This window comes from Porites lutea, chromosome 1 (genome assembly GCF_958299795.1).
Source record: "Porites lutea chromosome 1, jaPorLute2.1, whole genome shotgun sequence".
Classification (NCBI taxonomy): domain Eukaryota; kingdom Metazoa; phylum Cnidaria; class Anthozoa; order Scleractinia; family Poritidae; genus Porites; species Porites lutea.
Window position 1 is genome coordinate 48,439,064 of NC_133201.1, and position 20,809 is coordinate 48,459,872.

At 37.7% G+C, this 20,809-nt stretch overlaps 1 protein-coding gene across 1 annotated transcript; it reads left to right on the forward strand.

The window, feature by feature from the left end:
• Window positions 1-4,856: 4,856 nt before the first annotated feature.
• LOC140953527 (uncharacterized) lies at window positions 4,857-19,966 on the forward strand. Its single transcript, XM_073402938.1, has 2 exons — window positions 4,857-5,030; window positions 16,594-19,966. Exon 2 carries the CDS (start codon window positions 16,611-16,613, stop codon window positions 18,699-18,701), a length of 2,091 nt encoding a protein of 696 aa, XP_073259039.1. The 5' UTR covers window positions 4,857-5,030; window positions 16,594-16,610; the 3' UTR covers window positions 18,702-19,966.
• The last annotated feature ends 843 nt before the right edge of the window (window positions 19,967-20,809 follow it).

Here is a 20,809-nt window from a genome sequence, read left to right on the forward strand (position 1 = left end):
ATTACATTATGATAAAGAAAAGTTATTACAATTTGCGTTGAAAGATTATTACACTCTGCATTGAAAATTTTATTACATTTTGCGTCAATGTTATTACATTTTGCGTTGGTATTACATTTTGCGGCGATTCTTATTACATTTTGCGTTAATATCACATTTTGCGGCGTAACAAATACAATGTTTTTCCTGATATCGTGATACAAAATACCACAGGAGTGCTACAAACTCAACTGAACATTGAACCCTAAATGCTTGGGAAGCCCAGATACAAGTGGAAGTTAGACAAAATGGAGATGCGGGGCAATTCCCGTCACCAGACTACACCAAATCTCACACCATACTAATGACTACATAATACGTAAAGAATTTTGATTTACAGCTGCAAGATTTCTTGATTGGTGGGAAATACATGTACTAAAATAATCTTCTTGTATCAGGACATGCACACTGTAATTACCTCCTCAATGATGTGTGAATGTATTAGACATAATTATGCTATCATTCTTTTTCCCATAACATAAAGGAAGCATAATTTCAACAAACTGTTATTTGTACAGTATACCAAACATGCATACCTGAAAACTGGAAAGAAGTAATTAAAGCAACCTTTTTTTGACAATAGTATCGTTATGACCATACTGACTTTTTATGTGTACGCACTGTTTGTTGTGTTTTGATTATTGTTATTATCATTTCTAAAATTACAACATTTGTTCGTATTGCAGAGGGATGCAGATGTTGGCAGGAAAATTCAGGATTTTGTTGTGACAAAGGGAGGCATTATTTGCCAGCTTCCTTCCAGAAGAAGATTGATGCAGTGATAGTATTGCTTGGGTGTTTTTATGTATTTAATGTATCATACACCCAATTCAAAGCCATCTTGACTTTCTAGATCAGGCATTGCTTGAAAGTGGACTGGGGTAGACACTTGTCAATGTTTCCTCCCTTTTTTAATGACTTGGTAAATGCCTCAGTTCTTGCTGAAAGTAAATTCAGGACAACCTCGCGAGGTGTAGCCAAATTGTCGAAATTTTTTTCATGGAAGTTTTCTTTCACCCTTATAGACCAAGATTTGGCAAGATTTTTTAAACATAATATCTGTGGAGTAAAATATAGTTTAAAACATTTGCCAAGTCATTAAGGGCTGGTGTACTAGTAAGATACAGAGTCGGAACTGTAATCAAAAGCATAGAGTGTTGATCTAGATATAAAACACTAACAGGGTATAATTACTCCAATTATGACTCCTTCACTTTTGATCCAGTGAAAACTATAAAGCATGGGAACAAGAATTTTCACTGGTAAGTGGTTTATCCTTCAACGATTCCACCCCTGCTTAATCTGGTTTTCTACATCATAAGCAGAATCCGAAGAATAGAAAGTTGTGATGACTCCAATTCACTCGGTAATGAGTGCTCTTACTACTCTGACTATGACCCTGACTTTGTCACGAGTGAAAACCACCATTCAAAAGGATTAGGTCAAGTCATTAAAGGCTTGCACTAGCAAGGTAGACAGAGTCGGAGTCAATCAGACGCTTGAGAGTTGATGTAGCTAAAGCATCTTAGTTCATTATTGCTCTTACAACTCTTTTGCTTCAATCTAATATACATAATTTGTCGGAATTGTTTGCTGGAGAACTTGACCAACTCTGACAATCTTTTTTTTTTTTTTGTCAAAAGGGGAGTTATACAAGAAACCTTAATTGACTCAAATTCTGGTGAGCTTTATTTTATTTTCACTATAGGTTTTAAGTGTTCCTACGATGTTGATTATGATTTTGAGTTTGTCTTTTGTCAAAACCGTTTTAAGAAGTAGTTACTTTTAGTTAAGAAGTAGTTACTTTTAGTTTTTAGCATATTAGGATATATTCATGTAATTAGTTGTTAGTATTGATGGCGGAAGAGCCCTAGACAGGGAGCTGTTCAAATAAAGTATGTATGTATGTATGTATCGCACCGAAGACAAATGTCTCTCTTGGCCAATTTAATTCCCCCAATAATTCTAAGTGTTCAATCTAGAAAAGTTGAGATTAACCGAAGATAATGTTACATAAATAGGTTGGAATACGCATTGTTATGATGTACAGATCACAGTAACTTATTCAGAACTGAATAAATCTTTGAAATAAGCCTTAGTTTGGTTTCATTATTTGTCAATACTTAATTAAGGGAAAAAATCTGTAGGCCCCCACCCAAATTAAAAAAAACATAATGACCCGATATGGGGCTGAATCGGCTACTTTTGGAGGGGTAGTTTTTAAGAGGGTCAAAATTTGAGGGGGCTGTTTTGGCTACTGGAAAATCCAAAATGGCCCTAGTGTTTTCCATATTGACCCTTTACATGGTTTAATTTGGCCCCGATGCAAGGGTCAATTTAGCTCCAAATTTTGGTACCAAAACAGCCCCATCTCAGTGGGGCTGAATTGGCCCCAAAAACAGTACCATTCTGGACTCACCCGTTTCGGCCCCATGTTTGGGGCCAAATTGGCTCTTCATTTTACAGTGTAATGAAGTCTAAAAAAGAAATAGCATTTTGAATTCTAGCTAACAGTCTAACACCACGTGAGGATAATATTTCCGTCGATCTACCATTAGTCAAACTACGACAATTACCCAGACATATTAATAAACACATTTTATAAGTTTTCCATGTAAGGGTCTTAGCTAAATCTGTAAGATTCTTTCTTGTCTCTCTTAAATTCATACACGCACCATGCCAATAGGTAAATTCATATTTTAGAGTTCTCCGTCTACGTACACGTCTTAATATACGAATTCGGCTGATCTGGCAAAACGAAAACATACATTCTTAAACTTAGTTTATATCTGGATCAATCTGGTTTATTTAGATTATATCTCGATTATTTCATATTCTCTTTGACTATAAACCTAAACTAAAGTTTCACACAGATTCACTGGGGAATATAAAGATACTGGATGTGACAAGTGTTATAGAACCTAAATGTAAACATTTCTAAAATATACGTTATGTTTTGTTACCAATTTAAGGGATAGTTTGAATGCTATTGGCTGCAGCACTCGCTAAATAGTGACGTTAGCAATATTCGTCCAAAATTGCCATGATTGAACTATCAGCGTTTGCGTCACAAACAGCTTTCAGTTTCCACGTTATGGAAGAAAAGTCGATTTCTTTCGACAGCAAAAAAGTGCTTTGTTTGATCATTTTCTGTTCCTCAGGTGTAAACTTGTCAACTAGTTCCTTCATAGGTGTCAGTAACGGTTCCAATGAGTACGCACGGCGAGCTTCGTTTTTCAGTACTTGGCTTTTCCCCCAAATTTTTGTCATTACATGGCATGTTCTCATCAGTTTATCACTTAGTTCGATGGACCTTTGTTGAGCCATTTGGAGATCTTGCAATTGACTCTTTTGATCTCGTAATCGCTGCTTTGTTATCTGCTTCTCCTTTTTTTCACGCTTCAGTTGTTGGCAAAGATTGTTCTTCTCACTTTTTTTTGCCTGCAACCAGTTTTTCCAATCGTTCACGTTATCTTCAGCAGAGCTCACGCCACTTTGGGCAGATTTGACGTCATCTTCGAGTACCGTAAGGCTTACCGCCACCATGGTTGGCCCGGCAATCCAACCGAGTATGGGAATAGGTGTTATTGCGAGTCCTACGCCTGCTACAACTTTTTGATCTCTTCTTTTGTTTCTCAACTCTCTTTCAGCATCGTTAAGTGTATCCTGGGCACTACTGAGTGCTTTTTTCGCTTTCTTAACCTTTCGTTTGCTGTCTTTAATTTGTTGGTTCAGACCCTGAAGTTGTTGATTCAACTCTTCTACTTTCATTTTCCTCTCAGAAACATCGCTCTTTAAGCTGCTAATGGAAGAGATTAGTCTCTCAGTTTCTTCACATTGGCGTGCCTTTTCGCCTTCCCAAAACTTTAATGCTGTGTTTAAGTGTGTGTGGGCCTGACGTATTGGGAGACGCAAATTCTGGGCAATTGCTTTCACAGTCTTCGCCGGTGTAGTTATAGTGATCTCAGCTTTACAGAGAACTCCGATTGCTTTGTCTAGCGCTTGTATTCCTGTAACAAATTCCTTCTGTGCTTCGTCTTTGTACAAAAGAACAGAGTGACCAGACGCAAAAGTGGACAATGCCATGACCAAGAACAGGAGTAACAAGAGTCAAATTAGCAGCGGTATCAGATAAAGTGTTTTACAGTCTGTTGAGGTTTTCTAGGAATATCCATGTATTGTTACGAATTCCAAAATAATAATTTCCCTGAAAGTACGTGAAAGAATTCCATGCATTTGTTTAAACGTGTATTGATGTTCAGGAGTACATGCAACAATTCATTCCCATTCTCTCTTAAACAAACGAAAATTGGCTAATTCGTTAATTGGTTTGAGCTCGTATTTTCGGGCATCTACACTTCTACGATAAACAGCATCCCTTGCTGCCAAATACAGTATGTGGGAGAGAAGGCATGTCCCACCTTTTTAGGGTTTGTTTACAACAAAAGTCACGTGAAACTACACGTGAAATCGGACGCTCAGCAGGTGAATTTTCTCGGTAAGTGAACTTCGACCACCATCAGCACCATCCTTACTTGGGTATTAATATCATCTTTGTTTGCAAACGGTTGTTTCCTTGGAAGCTTGAATATATTTTCGGGTAAATCTATTGTTTACATCAAGCTATTTTCTTGGGTAATGAAATGGCGCTTCGCAGTTCGTAGATAAAAGAACAATATGTGGGAGAGAACGGATGTCCGATTTTTCACGGTGTACAACAGAGTTCATCAAAAGTCACGTGAAGCTACACGTGAAATCTGACGCTCAGAAGGTTTTCGGTAAATGAACTTCGACCAATATCCTTATTTGGGTATAAATATCACCTTTGTTTGCAAACGGTTGGAAGCTTGATTCGGGGAAATCTATTGCTTACGTCACGTTCTTTCTCGGGCAATGTAAAGGAAAATAGTTCAACGAAGAAGCCTATTTTGTTGAAGCCTTCTGTACTGTCAGCGTATTTTGATGAAGATATTTTCTTCAAGAAACTACAGGTAAGATTAATGCAAACTTGACTTTGGTACAACGACGTGAAAAAAATATTTCAGTACCCTTGTAATCACACTAAAGCAAAAATTACTTATTCTTTATATGGTCAGTCCTTAAGAATATCTATTTTTCTGTTCTATAAGTCTAAAGTAGCATAAGCCAGTAAATTCGCACAAAATGTCTGAACCGAATTCAAGAACTGTGTTGCTTGCCGTAGAAATGAACGTGAAAACGATGTAAATAACGTAGGGTTTCAGAACAAGAACGGCGCCTTAGAGCGCTTTAGAGAATACAATTTGTGCTAAGTACTCGCCTTTGCCTTACAGTTAAAATGCTTTTGATGATTAACATGTTTTCGTTTTTAAACGTTGCTGTTGTGTTTTCCAAACTCTCAATTCATAGCGGTACTGCAGACTATAATCTACCCAGACTGTGGCACAGGGCGGATAAAGGTTTATCCGTCCTGCTTTGGCATGTGAACACCTGCCGCAGTCTTGCGCTCTACTAAGATTTTTCTTGGCCATATTATGTGTATTTGTTTTATGACTTGATTTCTACGGCTTGTAAACGCGTTCACCTCTTATTTAACACGAAATGTCGCATGACATGGTCCATTTTATCGCCGCATTATTTTTTTTTCATTTTCACATGAGAAGCACTGGCTCGAATACCGAGCACCGACTCCTATGATTAACTGGAATCTTAGGTGAGTCGGAGATAGGTGAATAATTTCGGATTGCTTTGAAATGCATACTCAGGTGCCCAGCGCATGTTTAAGGAAAACTATAAAGATCTCTGATTCTGAACTGTACCTAATATTTATTCATTTATTTATTTCTTCGTACATTATATGATATTTCTTTTTTTGTTAATTCATAGGTAGTTATGATATAATTGTAGTTAAAAATTGTGACTGAAAAGCCCAGCTTGGGAGTTACAATAAACGTATGTATGTATGTAATTGAAGATGAAATTGGATTGTTTCCTGTCTAGTTTGACCCCAACTGCAATCCTATATTTTTGCAAAAGTTCATTAACGTATTCATCCGAACTTCACGCATTACTACAAATATAAAATACGTTCATCGTATGATTTTTATTTACATGCATCCCTTCGGATCGTTTTCATTTCTTACATGATTTATACTGTGTCAGCGGGTCTTCAAAGCTATGGACAAATTAACTTCGATTTATTGAATCACATGTCAAGTTTTGTGGTTGTTAGTATATCCAACGATTCTCTATTATTTTTTATTATGGACTTCTAAATTCTATAGTTTCATTTTATTCTGACACAGCAGACACGGCGAACGAAAATTTCGTTGACACAAGCGAGATTAGAACTCTTAGCTTCGTACGGTAAGTTGGTAAACAACATCTTGATTCCTGGTAAACTTCCTTTAAATTTCTTGATAAATTATTAAATCTTGACCTTTGGTTGCAAACGATTGTTTCCGAGGAGCCTTACGTATATTCTGGGAAATTTATTTATTTAGTAAACACATTCTTAAGCCACTTGAGATATTCTATTTAGCCATTTTTCAGTTGGAAAAAAAATTAATGCGTATCATGAATATTTAGCCAGAAAGTTTAAAAACATTTGGAGTTTATAGAAATAAATTCTTGTTTTGTCTACACGTGTATTTTACTAAGAAAAAATACTCTAATTCATGCTTAAACTTTCCAGTGCGAAAATTAAAATTAATTCGACAAATTGCTTAATTCATAGGAGAAAGTTCCACAAGAATTTTCTGAACGAAAAGTTGTAAACTTACATATTATAATTGTGTTAAATTGTTCAAAATGATCGAACGAACACTTGGAAAACTGCGCAAAAAATGAAGCAAACATTTTTGAGGCAACGGTCTGTTACTCAAATTCACAGTAACAGCAAGTATCTACTACACGTAGGCATAGAGATTGAGAATATTCACACTTTATTGTAAGAATTGTATGCCATATTTGTCCACTAGTAACACACTCATTTACTTTTGTAATTCTTTTTGTTAAAAAAATAAGAATAATTAATTATTGTTGATAAAATATGCGTATCAAAATCAATTGCGCTAGCTTATAGTTGGAAGGAAATTTGTCAGTAATTTGCAGTTTTTGCTGAGACTCGCCTTGAGGACGTAGATCTTTCTAAACCTCAGCCATTCAAGTACTTTGTCACCTTTTGTCCATGAGGACCGAGGAAATCCAAGCCAGGACTGAAGAGTAAACTATGCAAACAGCAATAAACACTTTTTGACTGCAATCACTTGGCACACGTAATAGTTCTTTTGCATATGCAAAAACTTATGTGTTACTGTACAGTTTTTTCTTTGTTCTATTTGAATTTGAGGAGGGTTTTTTGCGTTAAGAGTTTGGGGGGCTTATATTTGGAGGGGCTTATTTTGAGAATTTTACGGTATTTATCCTAACATTTTTTGTTGGAAAAAATGTGCACGCGACAACCGAAAGGTAATATGGGATATGATCCATACACTGTTCCTGGCACTGTAGCTGTCGAACCTACTTTTTTTGCTTTCCTTGAACATTCGCAAACATACGTCCAAGGCCTCTCATGCCATTCTTTCAATTTAACAATTAGTTCATGCGTCAGCGTGCGTATATAGAGGATATTACACGGTGACGAGAAGATATGAATTTTATGTTCTTGCAACGAGAACATAAAATTCATGTCTTTGAGCCAACGTTTAATGTTCTTTTTAGTATATGGAGAAACCAATTCAACAAAAGCAAAAGGCGGGAATCGTGACGTCATTGAACGATACGACACTCACAAAGGTGACATACGGAAAATACGCCACTCGGGTCCCGGATGAAGTGGCGTATGGAATCTACGAGTGGTTTAGTTCCCAGTAAAACACTCTCCTCCATATAATAAATCGAGATATAGGGAGCTTTAGCATCGACGACGGCAACGGCAGCGAAAACGTCAGTTTTAAAATGAATTCCCGTTTTTTCAATCTTTGTTGCGTTTATTCCAGTTTGCTGAAAATGGGAAGTGTAGGCGAATTTTCCTGGAGTTGATTTCTTGAGGACCGCACTCAATTTTAGAGAGAGAAAAAGAGATTCGTCGTCGCTTGTTTACGTTCTCCATTACGTCCTCCTGTTTAAACTTCAAAAACACTGCGCTCGATCAATTTTGTATAGTCCTCGGGATGCACCATCGTATGATAATTTCAAAAGCTTACGTGGTTACCGGTTGATCAACTATTCAAGCTCAATAAACTCGGCCTTTTAAAGAAAGTTATTGATGGTAGGGCACCGGAAAACTTAATTACAACCTCGGACTCACTTCGGTTTGAACAGAAGTTCTCTACCAGAACAAAAACATTCTACCGCTTACCGAAACCCAGAACTGAAGCAGTGAGGAGAACATTCTTTTATTCCACTATATTAAAGAACTAAATGCTCTTAACTTAGAACTAACCATCTCGTTTAGCTTAATGAAGACAACACTGACTAATAGCGTCACCTCAAACTATACAGTGGACAATTTTAAAGTTAAAAAGTTAATTCTGATTTTTAAAAATGACGTGCTTTTTTTATATCATTGTAGATTGGTTACCCTTTTTAACCAATGTATTCATTTCCGTTTTTAACGCCTCTCAATTTTTAAATCTCTAGAATTTTTAAGAACCTTTTATTATAATCACTATTTGTAAATAGGCTTTTTATCATGATTGCTTGTAATTTCAAGTTATTGTTATCAATGTTGTTTTTAGAGGGCCACTTACTAAGGGAGGGAGAATACTAGAATTTTCAAGATCCTTTATTATAATTACTATTTGCAAGTAGGCTTTTTATCATGACTGTTGTAATTTATTATTATCAATTTTGTTTTTAGAGGGCCACTAGGGAGAATACTTTTCATAGTAATTGGTGTCACCCTCTTAAAATAAAGGTTATTAATAAAACTTGCAATTAGGCATTTTCACGTCGTAGTCGTGCAAGGACGGTAAAGAAATGTACAAAAAAGCGTGATGCACGTGCAAAGTTGTTGATTTGCGTAATAAACCTGTTGGTTTCTTGACGTCCTCGTTGCCGTCGCCGTCGTCGTTGCTAAAGCTCCCTATTGAGCACGCCGGAAGTTTAGAGAGCACGAAAGAGGCGTAAGAGTAGCTCGAGGCGCATGCAGCCGAGAGCAACTCTAGCCTTTTAAGTGTTCTCCATACTTCCCAAGTGCTCAATATATCGAATACGCACCGCTGAAGCATGAACTAATTGTTTTATAACATTATCGAAGCGGTCAATGCAGCAGTTAACTCAAAATTTTGTTATTGTAGGGCGCGTTCAGAGCATTACGCGTCAATGTTTACGTGACTATATTTTTTTTTCCTCACAGTTAAGCATATGTTTCTATCCTGAAACTGAGAGAAGGTGTACTCTAAAATGATTGTAAAATCCATATTTAGGTGCTGGAAAACTATTTATTTACCCAAAAAATGTTATTGAGAGAAAACAACTTTGCAAAGAATGATCTCACGCCATAGCCCGCCCAGCACGCGGAGATGACAACAACAACAACAACACTCACCTCTTTTCCTTACTATCGGTTAATAAATTCAAACGTTTCCTCCTAAATTTCCTTATAAAACACATGGTATTAAAACGCTTCATGGTGTACAGCTGAGTTATGGATGCACTTAGGAGACATAGGATTGCTAAGCTCACAACACCTCGAGGAATTACGATTAGTTTATTGACGTCATCAGCGTTTCCAATAGGAATATGAAGCACGCTCGCGCTATTGAATTTGATTAGGCGAATTTTCTAGCTATGTTATAAATTTCTTTGAAGAACAGTGAACTCAAAACCACCAACAACACCTTTCGGGATTGTCGCGTGCACTTCTTTCGACAACTTTTCTCGAAATAGCTGTATGTAGTTGCTACATTGTTAATCGTATAACCCTTAACCTACTAACGGCCCTTTACCGTCAGTCAATTTTTAGGGAAAAACGGTGCACATTTTGGTTTTGTCTAAGCCAAAATTTGGACTTATTTTGTTTCTCGCTCTCTTCTTTTTCCCTTTGCCTTTCTCTTTATAGCCAGTTTTGTTTCCCGTTTCATCGTCTTTCTTTCGCATGAAATTTTTGCTGGCCTTCTTTCCAGCAAAGGGATAAATTTAATCTGTAAAGAGTAGTAGGAAGGTAAATATTGGCGGTGGATTTTTTTTCCCTAAATGTTGCTTGTTTTTCAGTTTTGTCTGCAACTATGTCAGGATTGGTTGCACTTTTAAGTAATTAAAAAAATTTCCATCTTAATAGCTTAAGTGTCATTGTCTGAGAAAGTGTTCCAGGGGCCAAAAGTTGAGGTCAACCGATTTGGCTGAAACATGGCACAGAAGTTGGGTATAATGAGATATTTCAAAAGCCACTTTGGCTCACTTCTCTGAGTTTTAGTTTTGGAGTTACAGGGGGGGTCTCATTTTTTGCCCTTTGAGCACCAAAAATCCAGCCTTCCAGGGGACATTTTGAAAGTGTGATAAGACCCCACTGGTAAATTGTGCTGCCAAATGAATTTGACCATGAACTCTACTATAATAGAGCTTTCAGTTCATGCATGTAACTTTGTCCTCAAGGTATTGTACAGAGAGGAGCCTGGGGCTAGAGTTTGGCCAAAATTGAAGTTAAAATTACAACCCAAAATAGCCATTTTTCAAAATTTCACTTTATTTACCTGCCTTCTTGCATAACTTCCAAACATATACCACTGTTTACTTTAGTCACCCAGTTATCAAAATCAGTTGAGAAAAATTTGGCTTATTATGGTTTATTGAATTTTTGGAACAAACACTTCATGCCCCTCTAAGGCGATGCAAAATGGAATTTTGAGCCTAATTCAGGCCATAAACAAACCAAATTATTGACAAGAAGCCCTTATTCTGTATTTGGTAAGTGGAAATGAATTGTCAAAGCCAAATCAGTTTCGTTGTTTAGAAATACACCGATTCTTACCTTAAAATTGATCTAAAACAGGCCTCTGATTAGCGCAACAAACACATAATTTAGCAAAACAAAGGTGATTTTATTCTTGAAAAACCTAGTAACCACCATATATAGAACACAAATGATGATGTTCTGATGTACATATAACAATCTTTTCACAAGATGCTTAAATTTTTCTTTGATTTATAGTCAGTTTCACGTCATATTTCCAAGCATTACTCCAAGCATGGTAAGTCTCCATATTTTGTCAGGCCCATTTTTTTACATTTTTACCAGATAAATTTAGCTTATCAAAAGGTTCGTTAACATATAATCTTCGTCTGACCTTGTAATAGCCTGAATAGTTGTTTTAAGGACACATCAGCAAAGGAGCATGACCATACATACCGTACGTAGATTACACAGACATATACGAGCTTCAGTGAGCAGTATCGAGGTGAACTGTGATTTTCCGAGTCCTTTAGAGCTGAAAAAATGAACCATCCATCCACGGTTTTATAAAGAAAATAACCCAAACAAAGCCTTGCATTGAGATGATGCACTTGTTATTACATCAAGTTAGCTGGCCCGCCATTTTGGACGTAAAGAGTGTGGGGACTGGACCGAGTTCCAGTCCAATCCTTCTCCCGTTTCGCGGGAATGTTTTCTGTTTTTCATCAGGGGTGTTCGAAATTCTAGAAAGTGATCTCTGTTTCAGGATAATTTTTCGATGGCACTTTATTCCTTTGGAGGGGTAAATGACCAGTGCAGTGTCACGTCATGGGCTGTGCAAGAAACAGGAATGCTTCCTTTGTTGTCTTGCGATAGTGACATGACTGCATAGTTAAAGCACAAGTAGAAGGGTTCAGGTGTGTCCGGGGAAGAAGACGAAGAACTGGTGATGCCAAAGCTACAGGTGATTCAAAATATCAGTTAGGGATCATATACGCTCACAAATGGCATTTATCGTGATCTAGGGGACTCTTCTGACTGAAGAGAGATTTAGAGACGACGAGATGTAATTTACGATATTGTCGTCTCAAATTGTTTGTTTATGGTTGATTGATTCCCATGATAATATCCTGGGTCCTTAGGAAGAGCACTAAACATTCATCAAATTTGTCCAAAAAAAAAAAACAAGTGCGATAAGAATAACCTGAAGGCTGTTTTTTGTCTGCTCGAGCTGCTTGTTTACATTAAGCTTGCCACGTCCACACGCTTATCATGCAATGTACAATTCAGTTACCGGTTTCCATTATTTACCCTCTTCGTCAAAGATCTTTAATTTGCAAACATGCTGCATCTAAGTTTTTCGACGAAATTGACATTTTCAGGGAAAAATGTCACTAAAACGTCGTCGCAAAATCGACCGAATTAGTTGATATTAGTGGATTTGCTTGAAATAATGCATAGGCAATGAACACACATATGTCGTACTTGAATGGGAACTGACCCTGAATCGTTCTGGAAGAGCACGGAAGATTTGTGTATATTTGTAGAAAAAATTGTTTCATTATTTAATTAAAAAATTATTTAAAATAATGTTAACTATTCAATTAAAAGAATAATGAAAAAATATACCTAAATAAGAGTGTTATCTGCTAAAACTCTCTAAAATTCCCTAAAAAAAACTCATAAAATTTTATTCTCTTTTGATAGCGAGGGCCTCTTTTGGTGAATAACCGCTGATTAGTTGTAGTGTAGATGACTCTGAAAACTGCTGATTTGTTTTGCTCAGTGAACAGTACTCTAGACACTGTTGTAGCATGTGGGTGGACTGAGCCCTCTATTGGTTGGTAGGAATACAGAAAAATAAAAACGTTTTTTCAACGTTTCTGCCTGTAAAACGTTGCTGTTCAGTATTCTCCTCTATATACTGCTATTTAAGTTCTAGTATTTGTCAATTTTTTTCTAATATTCTTGAGATTTTCTAAAAATTTTTTCGTGTCTAAAATTCCCAAAACAATTCCTGCGGAATTATGTAACTAAGCCGGTTCTAAGTTGACTTGTCTTCGACGAAACAGGCAAATAAAGGAGACCGGTGGAGTTTCAATGCAAGCTGGCTCGAATTGTGCATTGCCAAACGTGACAAGCTGAATGTAAATTAAACAAACAGCTCGAGCAGACAAACAGCCCTCAAGTTATTTCTATTATTGTTATTGTTATTTTATATGTATAGTTCTTCCTATTCTTCCCCGGACACACCTGAACCCTTCTACTTGTGCTTTAACTATGCAGTCATGTCACTATCGCAAGACAACAAAGGAAGCATTCCTGTTTCTTGCACAGCCCATGACGTGACACTGCACTGGTCATTTACCCCTCCAAAGGAATAACGTACCATCGAAAAATTATCCTGAAACAGAGATCACTTTCTAGAATTTCGAACACACCTGATGAAAAACAGAAAAAATTCCCGCGAAACGGGAGAAGGATTGGACTGGAACTCGGTCCAGTCCCCACACTCTTCAAGTCCAAAATGGCGGTCCAGCTAAGTTGATGTAATTACAAGTGCATCATCTCAATGCAAGGCTTTGTTTGGGTTATTTTCTTTATAAAAGTAAAAAAAAAAGCTTGTGGTTTCCAGCTCTCGTAACCGTGGATGGATAGTTTCATTTTTTCAGCTCTAAAGGACTCGGAAAATCACAGTTCACCTCGATACTACTCACTGAAGCTCGTATATGTCAGTGTAATCTACGTACGGTATGTATGGTCATGCTCCTTTGCTGATGTGTCCTTAAAACAACTATTCAGGCTATTACAAGGTCAGACGAAGATTATATGTTAACGAACCTTTTGATAAGCTAAATTTATCTGGTAATAATGTAAAAAAATGGGCCTGACAAAATATGGAGACTTTCCATGCTTGGAGTAATGCTTGGAAATATGACTTCTCAAACTCATTAATAATTCATTAAGAAAATACAAAGGAAATTAATGTTTAATGAGTGTTTGGAAATCGGATGAAACACTGCTTAGTATTTGCATCCTTAATTTCTCCTTCAAAAATGATTTTGTTTGAGAAGAAATATCAAACATTCGACACAGTGTTTCATCACCAGATGAAACACCTCGAAGTTCGTCAAAAATACTCCGCTGCGCGTCGTATTTTCAACTCTCTTCTCGGTGTTTCATCTGGTGATGAAACACTGCATCTCATGTTTGATATATTACGTGAAACCGACTATAAATCAAAGAAAAATTAAGCATCTTGTAAAAAGATTGTTATATGTACATCAGAACATCATCATTTGTGTTCTATGGTGGTTACTAGGTTTTCAAAGAATAAAATCACCTTTGTTTTGCTAAATTAAGTGTCTGTTGCGCTAATCAGAGGCCTGTTTTAGATCAATTTTAAGGTAAGAATCGGTGTATTTCTAAACAACGAAACTGATTTGGCTTTGACAATTCATTTTCACTTACCAAATACAGAATAAGGGCTTCTTGTCAACAATTTGGTTTGCTTATGGCCTGAATTAGGCTCAAAATTCCATTTTGCATCGCCTTAGAGGGGCATGAAGTGTTTGTTCCAAAAGTTCAATAAACCATAATAAGCCAAATTTTTCTCAACTGATTTTGATAACTGGGTGACTAAAGTAAACAGTGGTATATGTTTGGAAGTTATGCAAGAAGGCAGGTGAATAAAGTGAAATTTTGAAAAATGGCTATTTTGGGTTGTAATTTTAAATTCAATTTTGGCCAAACTCTAGCCCCAGGCTCCTCTCTGTACAATACCTTGAGGACAAAGTTACATGCATGAACTGAAAGCTCTATTATAGTAGAGTTCATGGTCAAATTCATTTGGCAGCACAATTTACCAGTGGGGTCTTATCACACTTTCAAAATGTCCCCTGGAAGGCTGGATTTTTGGTGCTCAAAGGGCAAAAAATGAGACCCCCCCTGTAACTCCAAAACTGAAATTCAGAGAAGTGAGCCAAAGTGGCTTTTGAAATATCTCATTATACCCAACTTCTGTGCCAAGTTTCAGCCAAATCGGTTGACCAGGTCTTTTGGCCCCTGGAACACTTTCTCAGACAATGACACTTAAATGGAAAGCTTAATGGGGTCAAGGAAGAATGATATGCATGGGTCCATATGGACCAAAAACGACCAGAGCGGACGTCAAAGAGTCTGCCTTGCTTTGCTTTTGTGCATCTGCTGTTTACGGCTACATGTTCACCCATGAATTCACCCGTGAATCAAACTAATCGTTTTTTTCATGGTTTCCTTTCTGATTCTGTTGAGATCACTTTACTAAGACAATTATTCACCTCAGGCTCAGTTAATATTGTTGAATAATCCCCTCGACCTCGTTTCGGGGATTATTCAACAATATTCGGCGAATACTTGTTAAATATACCGAATTACCCCGATGGAATAAGGCCTAAAGCCCAATAATGTTATTTGCCAAGTAAAATTAAGTAGAATCGAGTCACTTTTCAGGGAATACTCCTGGATTTTCCCTCTGCTGATATTTCAGTGTCACATAGTAGCCTGTCATTCTCTCTGTAAGGACTTAGAGCCCATGCGAAGAATATGAGGATCATTATACCTAGAGAGTGCTTTTTTTACCAGATGAGCTTGTCGACAAAGAACATGCATGCATGAGAGAATCATTAGAGAAATTTCAGTGATCTTTAACGAATTTTGAGTTGCTCCTTTGTGATCAGTTATGTGCAAAAGTCTTGCAACTTTATGACTGGATTTCGGAAAACCGGGCTGACAAAAAAATCAACTCATTTTACTTCTTGGCAACTTAAAACAATAAACAATCAAAGGCCGATTGATAGCCTTTAGCATTACTTACTTTAAATTTCTTACTTCGATAAAATTAAACAAGTGCGCGAATTCAAATTCAATAAATCAAATCATTTGTTTGACGACGATGCTGTCATACAAGTATACCATGAGCCATGAAAGCGATCAGAGGAGATGCGTATAAATTAAGATCAAATCGATAAACATATTCTATCAACTTTAGTGTAGGGCAAAGAAGAATACGTCTGGCATTCCCAGGTTATGTATAATCAGTCTACAGTACTAGAAATGTGAAAATTTTAAGTTATTTAGATTATATTTCAAACTTAGTACCTTTGTACATTGGCTCACTAGTTCGTATTTTTTAGGAAATCTTAAAAAAAATTTGTATTGTATGTTTTCTAATTGTCATTCAACCCCCCCCCCGCCACCAAAAAAAATTACAAAAAATAAACAAAGAAAAAACAAAAAGCTAAAAGAGTGAAGTGCGCGAGAATTTTGAGGAGCCGCCATGTTGGCAAGAAGGTTGTAGATTCGAGCTTCTTAGGGCTTGAAGTTGACAAACTTAGAACGGCTTGGTATAATCAACAAACCTGTGCAAATTTGTTGATCAGGTTGCCACAAAATTGTTGGCAGTAAATTAAACCTCGCTACAAGTCTCCCCTACAAAGCTTGAATAAAGAAGTGCAAACATGTCTCAATAAGAATTTTCAAAATCTGCTGCAAGGCCGTTTTAATTTTTTGCGTTTTACATATGTAGAGGATTTATAACCGTATGTACAGACTACTCTGTAGAGATTTTTCTTGGTCAATATTTCCAAAGACTCCTGGTCGTGCAGTGGTCGTTGATCTTAAAAATGTTTACATTTTAGGTTGTTGATTTTCAAAGATGGCTCAAAATACGAAACAGGAACTCGACAAAGCTATAGCTGGCATGAACAAAGGAATCGACAAGAAAGAAGAAATGAGATTGATGATGGCACCGTACGCAAACTGGGACACCTTTCTCACGCCAGCTCCTCTATCCATCGCTTTGCTGGGACAGTTAATTCTTATTTCTTCGGATGCCGACTTCAGTCTTCAAGACAAGAAAGATAGCATCAAGTTTGAATTTCTGAAATACCCTGATTCGTTTCGTGCCTGTCTAGTGCAGGTCAGCAACAGAGGATGGGATGCCTTTAACAAGGCGCACACTTCCATGGATCAGATCCGTCTGTACTCAAGCAATGTCGACAAGCACGTCAAAACAGCAGTGAAATTTCTTATCGCAGGGTCAGCTGAAGATGTCCAATCGATGGTCCCCGATGCGCTAAAAAACATTGAAGTGATCGCTGATGATTGTTTAGAATTGGCCACGTCGGCTGAAAAAGAGTTCGTTGCTGTGATGAAACTAATTGCGGAACTCCTTGAGGCGTGTACACGAGCGAAGGGTCAACATGAAGAGGATTTGAAAGCCGCAAAGATCGCTCATGAAGTTGCGGAGGAGCATATGAAAGCCGTTCAAGCGGAGAAAGAAGACGTTTTAAGTAGACGAAATGAAATGGAAAAGCAAATGAAGGAGGCGAATGAAGAATTCAAAGATGCCATTAAATCAATGCCTGGCGCATGGAGTATCATTGGAAAAGCTTGCGCTGACACCATGATCAGTGCTACTCGCTTCGTTGGCGCCATACCAAGTATGATGTTGGGAAGACTAGGCTTCAATACTCGTTCCTCCCAAGAATCTCAAGTCAATGAGCCCACAAGAGATTCAAATTGTCCACAACATTCTGAAGGCGCATTGGCGATTTATAAAATCGTGCCTGAGGTTTACGGCCTAGTGGTAACCCTTGTGACACTTGCACATGGTGGCGAGGTCATGAAAGGCGATAAAAAGGCAAAGCATGGAGTATTACGCTCTATGAAGGCACTTGAAAGCATCAAGAAATATCGATTGGAAGAAGTAAATGAATCACGGACGAAAACGAAAGTGCTGAATCTGTGCAAAGATGCGATTGATCTTTCCGAAACCTTGTCTAAGAAACCACAACTGCAATATTCCCAGGAAGACATTAAAGAGATACATTTGCAAGCAGATATGCTCCTCGAAGAGGCCGACATCTTACTAGGTGTATCGCATTCCGTTATTGGTACCAACGCCCTTCCAAATACATCTCCAAATCTTGCCAAACAGCCAGTGTACAACAGCGATGGTGGTTTAGTCCAACAAGCATTGGACAGTTATCGATTCAGGACGGAAACAGCGAAAGAAATGTTGAAGGATTCTCGTCGCGCATACGAGGCATCTTGTGATGAGGTTGCGAAGAAAACAAGAGAGGTGACCAATCTTCTCGTCGAAATGAAAGAACTCGACTTAAAAGAGATAGATATGGAAAAAATCAGACAGACGCTGGTTAAAGGTATTCAAGCTCTCGGTGAATTGCGAGAACAGTGGGGCAAGCTGGTTCGGTTTTTCCAGATGCTATCCAATTTAGTCAAGTGTTGCCTGAGTACCTCCCTCAAGACCTTTGTGCAAACCTCTCGTAACAGATTGGCCCAAGGTGACAGTGGCATGTCTGCTACCATGCGTGACGTCATCTTCGAACAAGCCTTTCAAGCCAATCAGATTGCGTACGTGGTGAACAGCATTTCTAGCGTATACGTGGAGGTGTCGGATAAGCATCTGATGGAGCGTATTACATGTCTTGGTAAGTTGATTGCACTGGATCCAGATAGCAATAAACACGAGATCATGCTGAGGCGAGAAGAGCTAAACCAAGGCTGTGAAGAAGCTCAGGAAGCCATTCGTAGAATTGCTCTTGACAAGAAGAAGGAAATAACAGAAGCATTTGACAAAAGAATTGGAAGAATTGAAAGCGAAGTAGAAGCTTTACTGCCTCCGATCTCGGAAAAGAGAGCTGAAGAGATAAAAGAAAAAGTGAAATCTAATATTGCAATTTCAAAAGCTGACATTGAAGCCGAGGTTGATGACTTGACTTAAAAACAATTTGCTTTTTTGGTTTTTTTTTTTTAACTTTATAAAGTAGGGTGATAGTAAAACGGTCAATTTTGAGATAGACAGTGGATTTTAATCAACTAGAAAAATAGTTTCCATAGTCCTAGTAGGTAGAGCTCAAGTGAAAACGATTCAGTACTGTACTGAATGCATAAAAATTTTCGAGGATATTGAAAGCTTGTCTGATTTCACGTGTTCTGTAAAGAGTATTCAATGTGAAAATTCTGAACACTTGACGTTTCAAATCACTCTATAATTTTTATAATTATAACATTCGTCTTACTACTGTAGCAAAGTATTCTTGTTAAAATATCTTGCTATGTGAACAGGGGCACCCGTCGAGAATATGGTTCAAAACCACTTAAACATAGCATTGTTGAACGTATTTTAGTATTTAAATGATAGATATAGGCATATTTTTGTCCCTTAAACATATTTCGTCTGTTCGGATTTGCTAACTGAAAGTCTAGTGATCCGAAAATTATAGGGATCAAAACTTACCTTTTCGAAAATTTCAGCCAGAAAAAAGGCTCCCGAAAACTCTAGGTGACCTTTTTAGGGTAAAAATCCGTAAAAAAATGAGCAATTATACCATTTTTTAGATGTTCGAAAATCCTAGGAGAGGCAGGCAAGCAAGAAATTTCACAACAAATGTTGCGAAAATTCTATATCTCAAATCGTCTTCCGAACAGATATTTTCCGAAAATTGACGTTGGGTGCCCTTGATGTGAAGTTTGTGAAGTTTGTTTGCTGATTAATTAAGACATCCGGTTGCGCATTCAGTATGTGTTTTATGTGGCTATTTAAGGTTTTGTTTCAGCTCAAAAGCCAAAACATTTCCTAGCCATTTGAGCACGAATTTACATTATTCCTAAACGTGGTGTATTTCTTGCTTCTGGAACAGGATAGCAGAACAAATAATTCCGACACGGGACACATTTCAATAATTAGTGAAACATTAATTTATTTTGCACATCAGTATTTAAACACGAACAAAAGACTCTTCCGGATTTTGATATGTTCTTGACGATAAGTTATGCAATGTGTCATGTACACCTAGCGAAGTGGAAAATCATTTAAAAAACCTAAACATCCACAAGTCTAAAGGAATCACAGGGTCCAGAGGAGATGTGTTTGTCGTTAGAACATCAAAACCCATCGAAAACCTCCGAAAAAATGGGTTATTTTGATCGCGTTACGGTTTCGTTACACATTCTATAGACCGCAAACCACGAGACTGAGGGCTCGCAAGATCGGCTTACAGGCACTTCGTGCCTCGGTCGCCCTCCGGGCGACGGCCTTCGGTAACCCTTGGGGCGACGTGCCGTGCGCCAGCGAGGATATGGCTTGCGGTTAACGATTTTCAAAAGTCGATCTGGTTCAGATAAGAAGCGAAGAAATCGTTTACAGTAGATTTATAAAGATCCCATTGGGCTAATTAGTCGTGCTAAGCGACAGGTATAGACATTTTTCAAGGTAAGTAATTCATTTATTCACACGAAACTCCTCTGGACCCTGTGAAGGAATGCGCACTGGAACTATCTACATCGCTCCAGTACATAAAAAGGAACCAATTAAAACATAAAAAGGAAAACTATCGTCAAATATCGCTGATATCCGTCATTAGCAAAACAGCTGAGAAATTGAAAACTCAAGGGTCGTCTCATTTTGGACTAAACATCAATTACTAAACCCAAGTCAATTTGGATATTTGAAAGGCAGATCGACAGTGTCGCAACTTTTAAGCTGTTGTAACGACTGGTGCTGAGAGGGTTGTCCCATACTGTCGAGTGGATTTTGGCATCTCATTAAGGGGACTTAGAAATTTTCTAGCTTGTCTTGTTGGTAAGAGACCCCGTGTAATGGTAGTCGAGTCGTACGAGCCGTACGAGTGGAGAAAGTGCTTGCATGTCCACTTGACAGAGTAAACTGTCGAGTGGACATTTGCATCTCATTAAGGGGATTTAGAAATTTTTCCCGGGGGTACTCCCTTATATAAGCCATATAGATATGCGCCACCCCATCGGGTAGGGTTTTTGCGCCGTTTTGGTCTGAAAACGGGCATACACTTTGCTCATTTTGGTCTGGAATCG

Excerpts from the sequence above, each read along its gene's own strand:
- LOC140953527 (XM_073402938.1), top strand. The coding sequence starts at position 16,611 with ATGGCTCAAAATACGAAACAGGAACTCGACAAAGCTATAGCTGGCATG.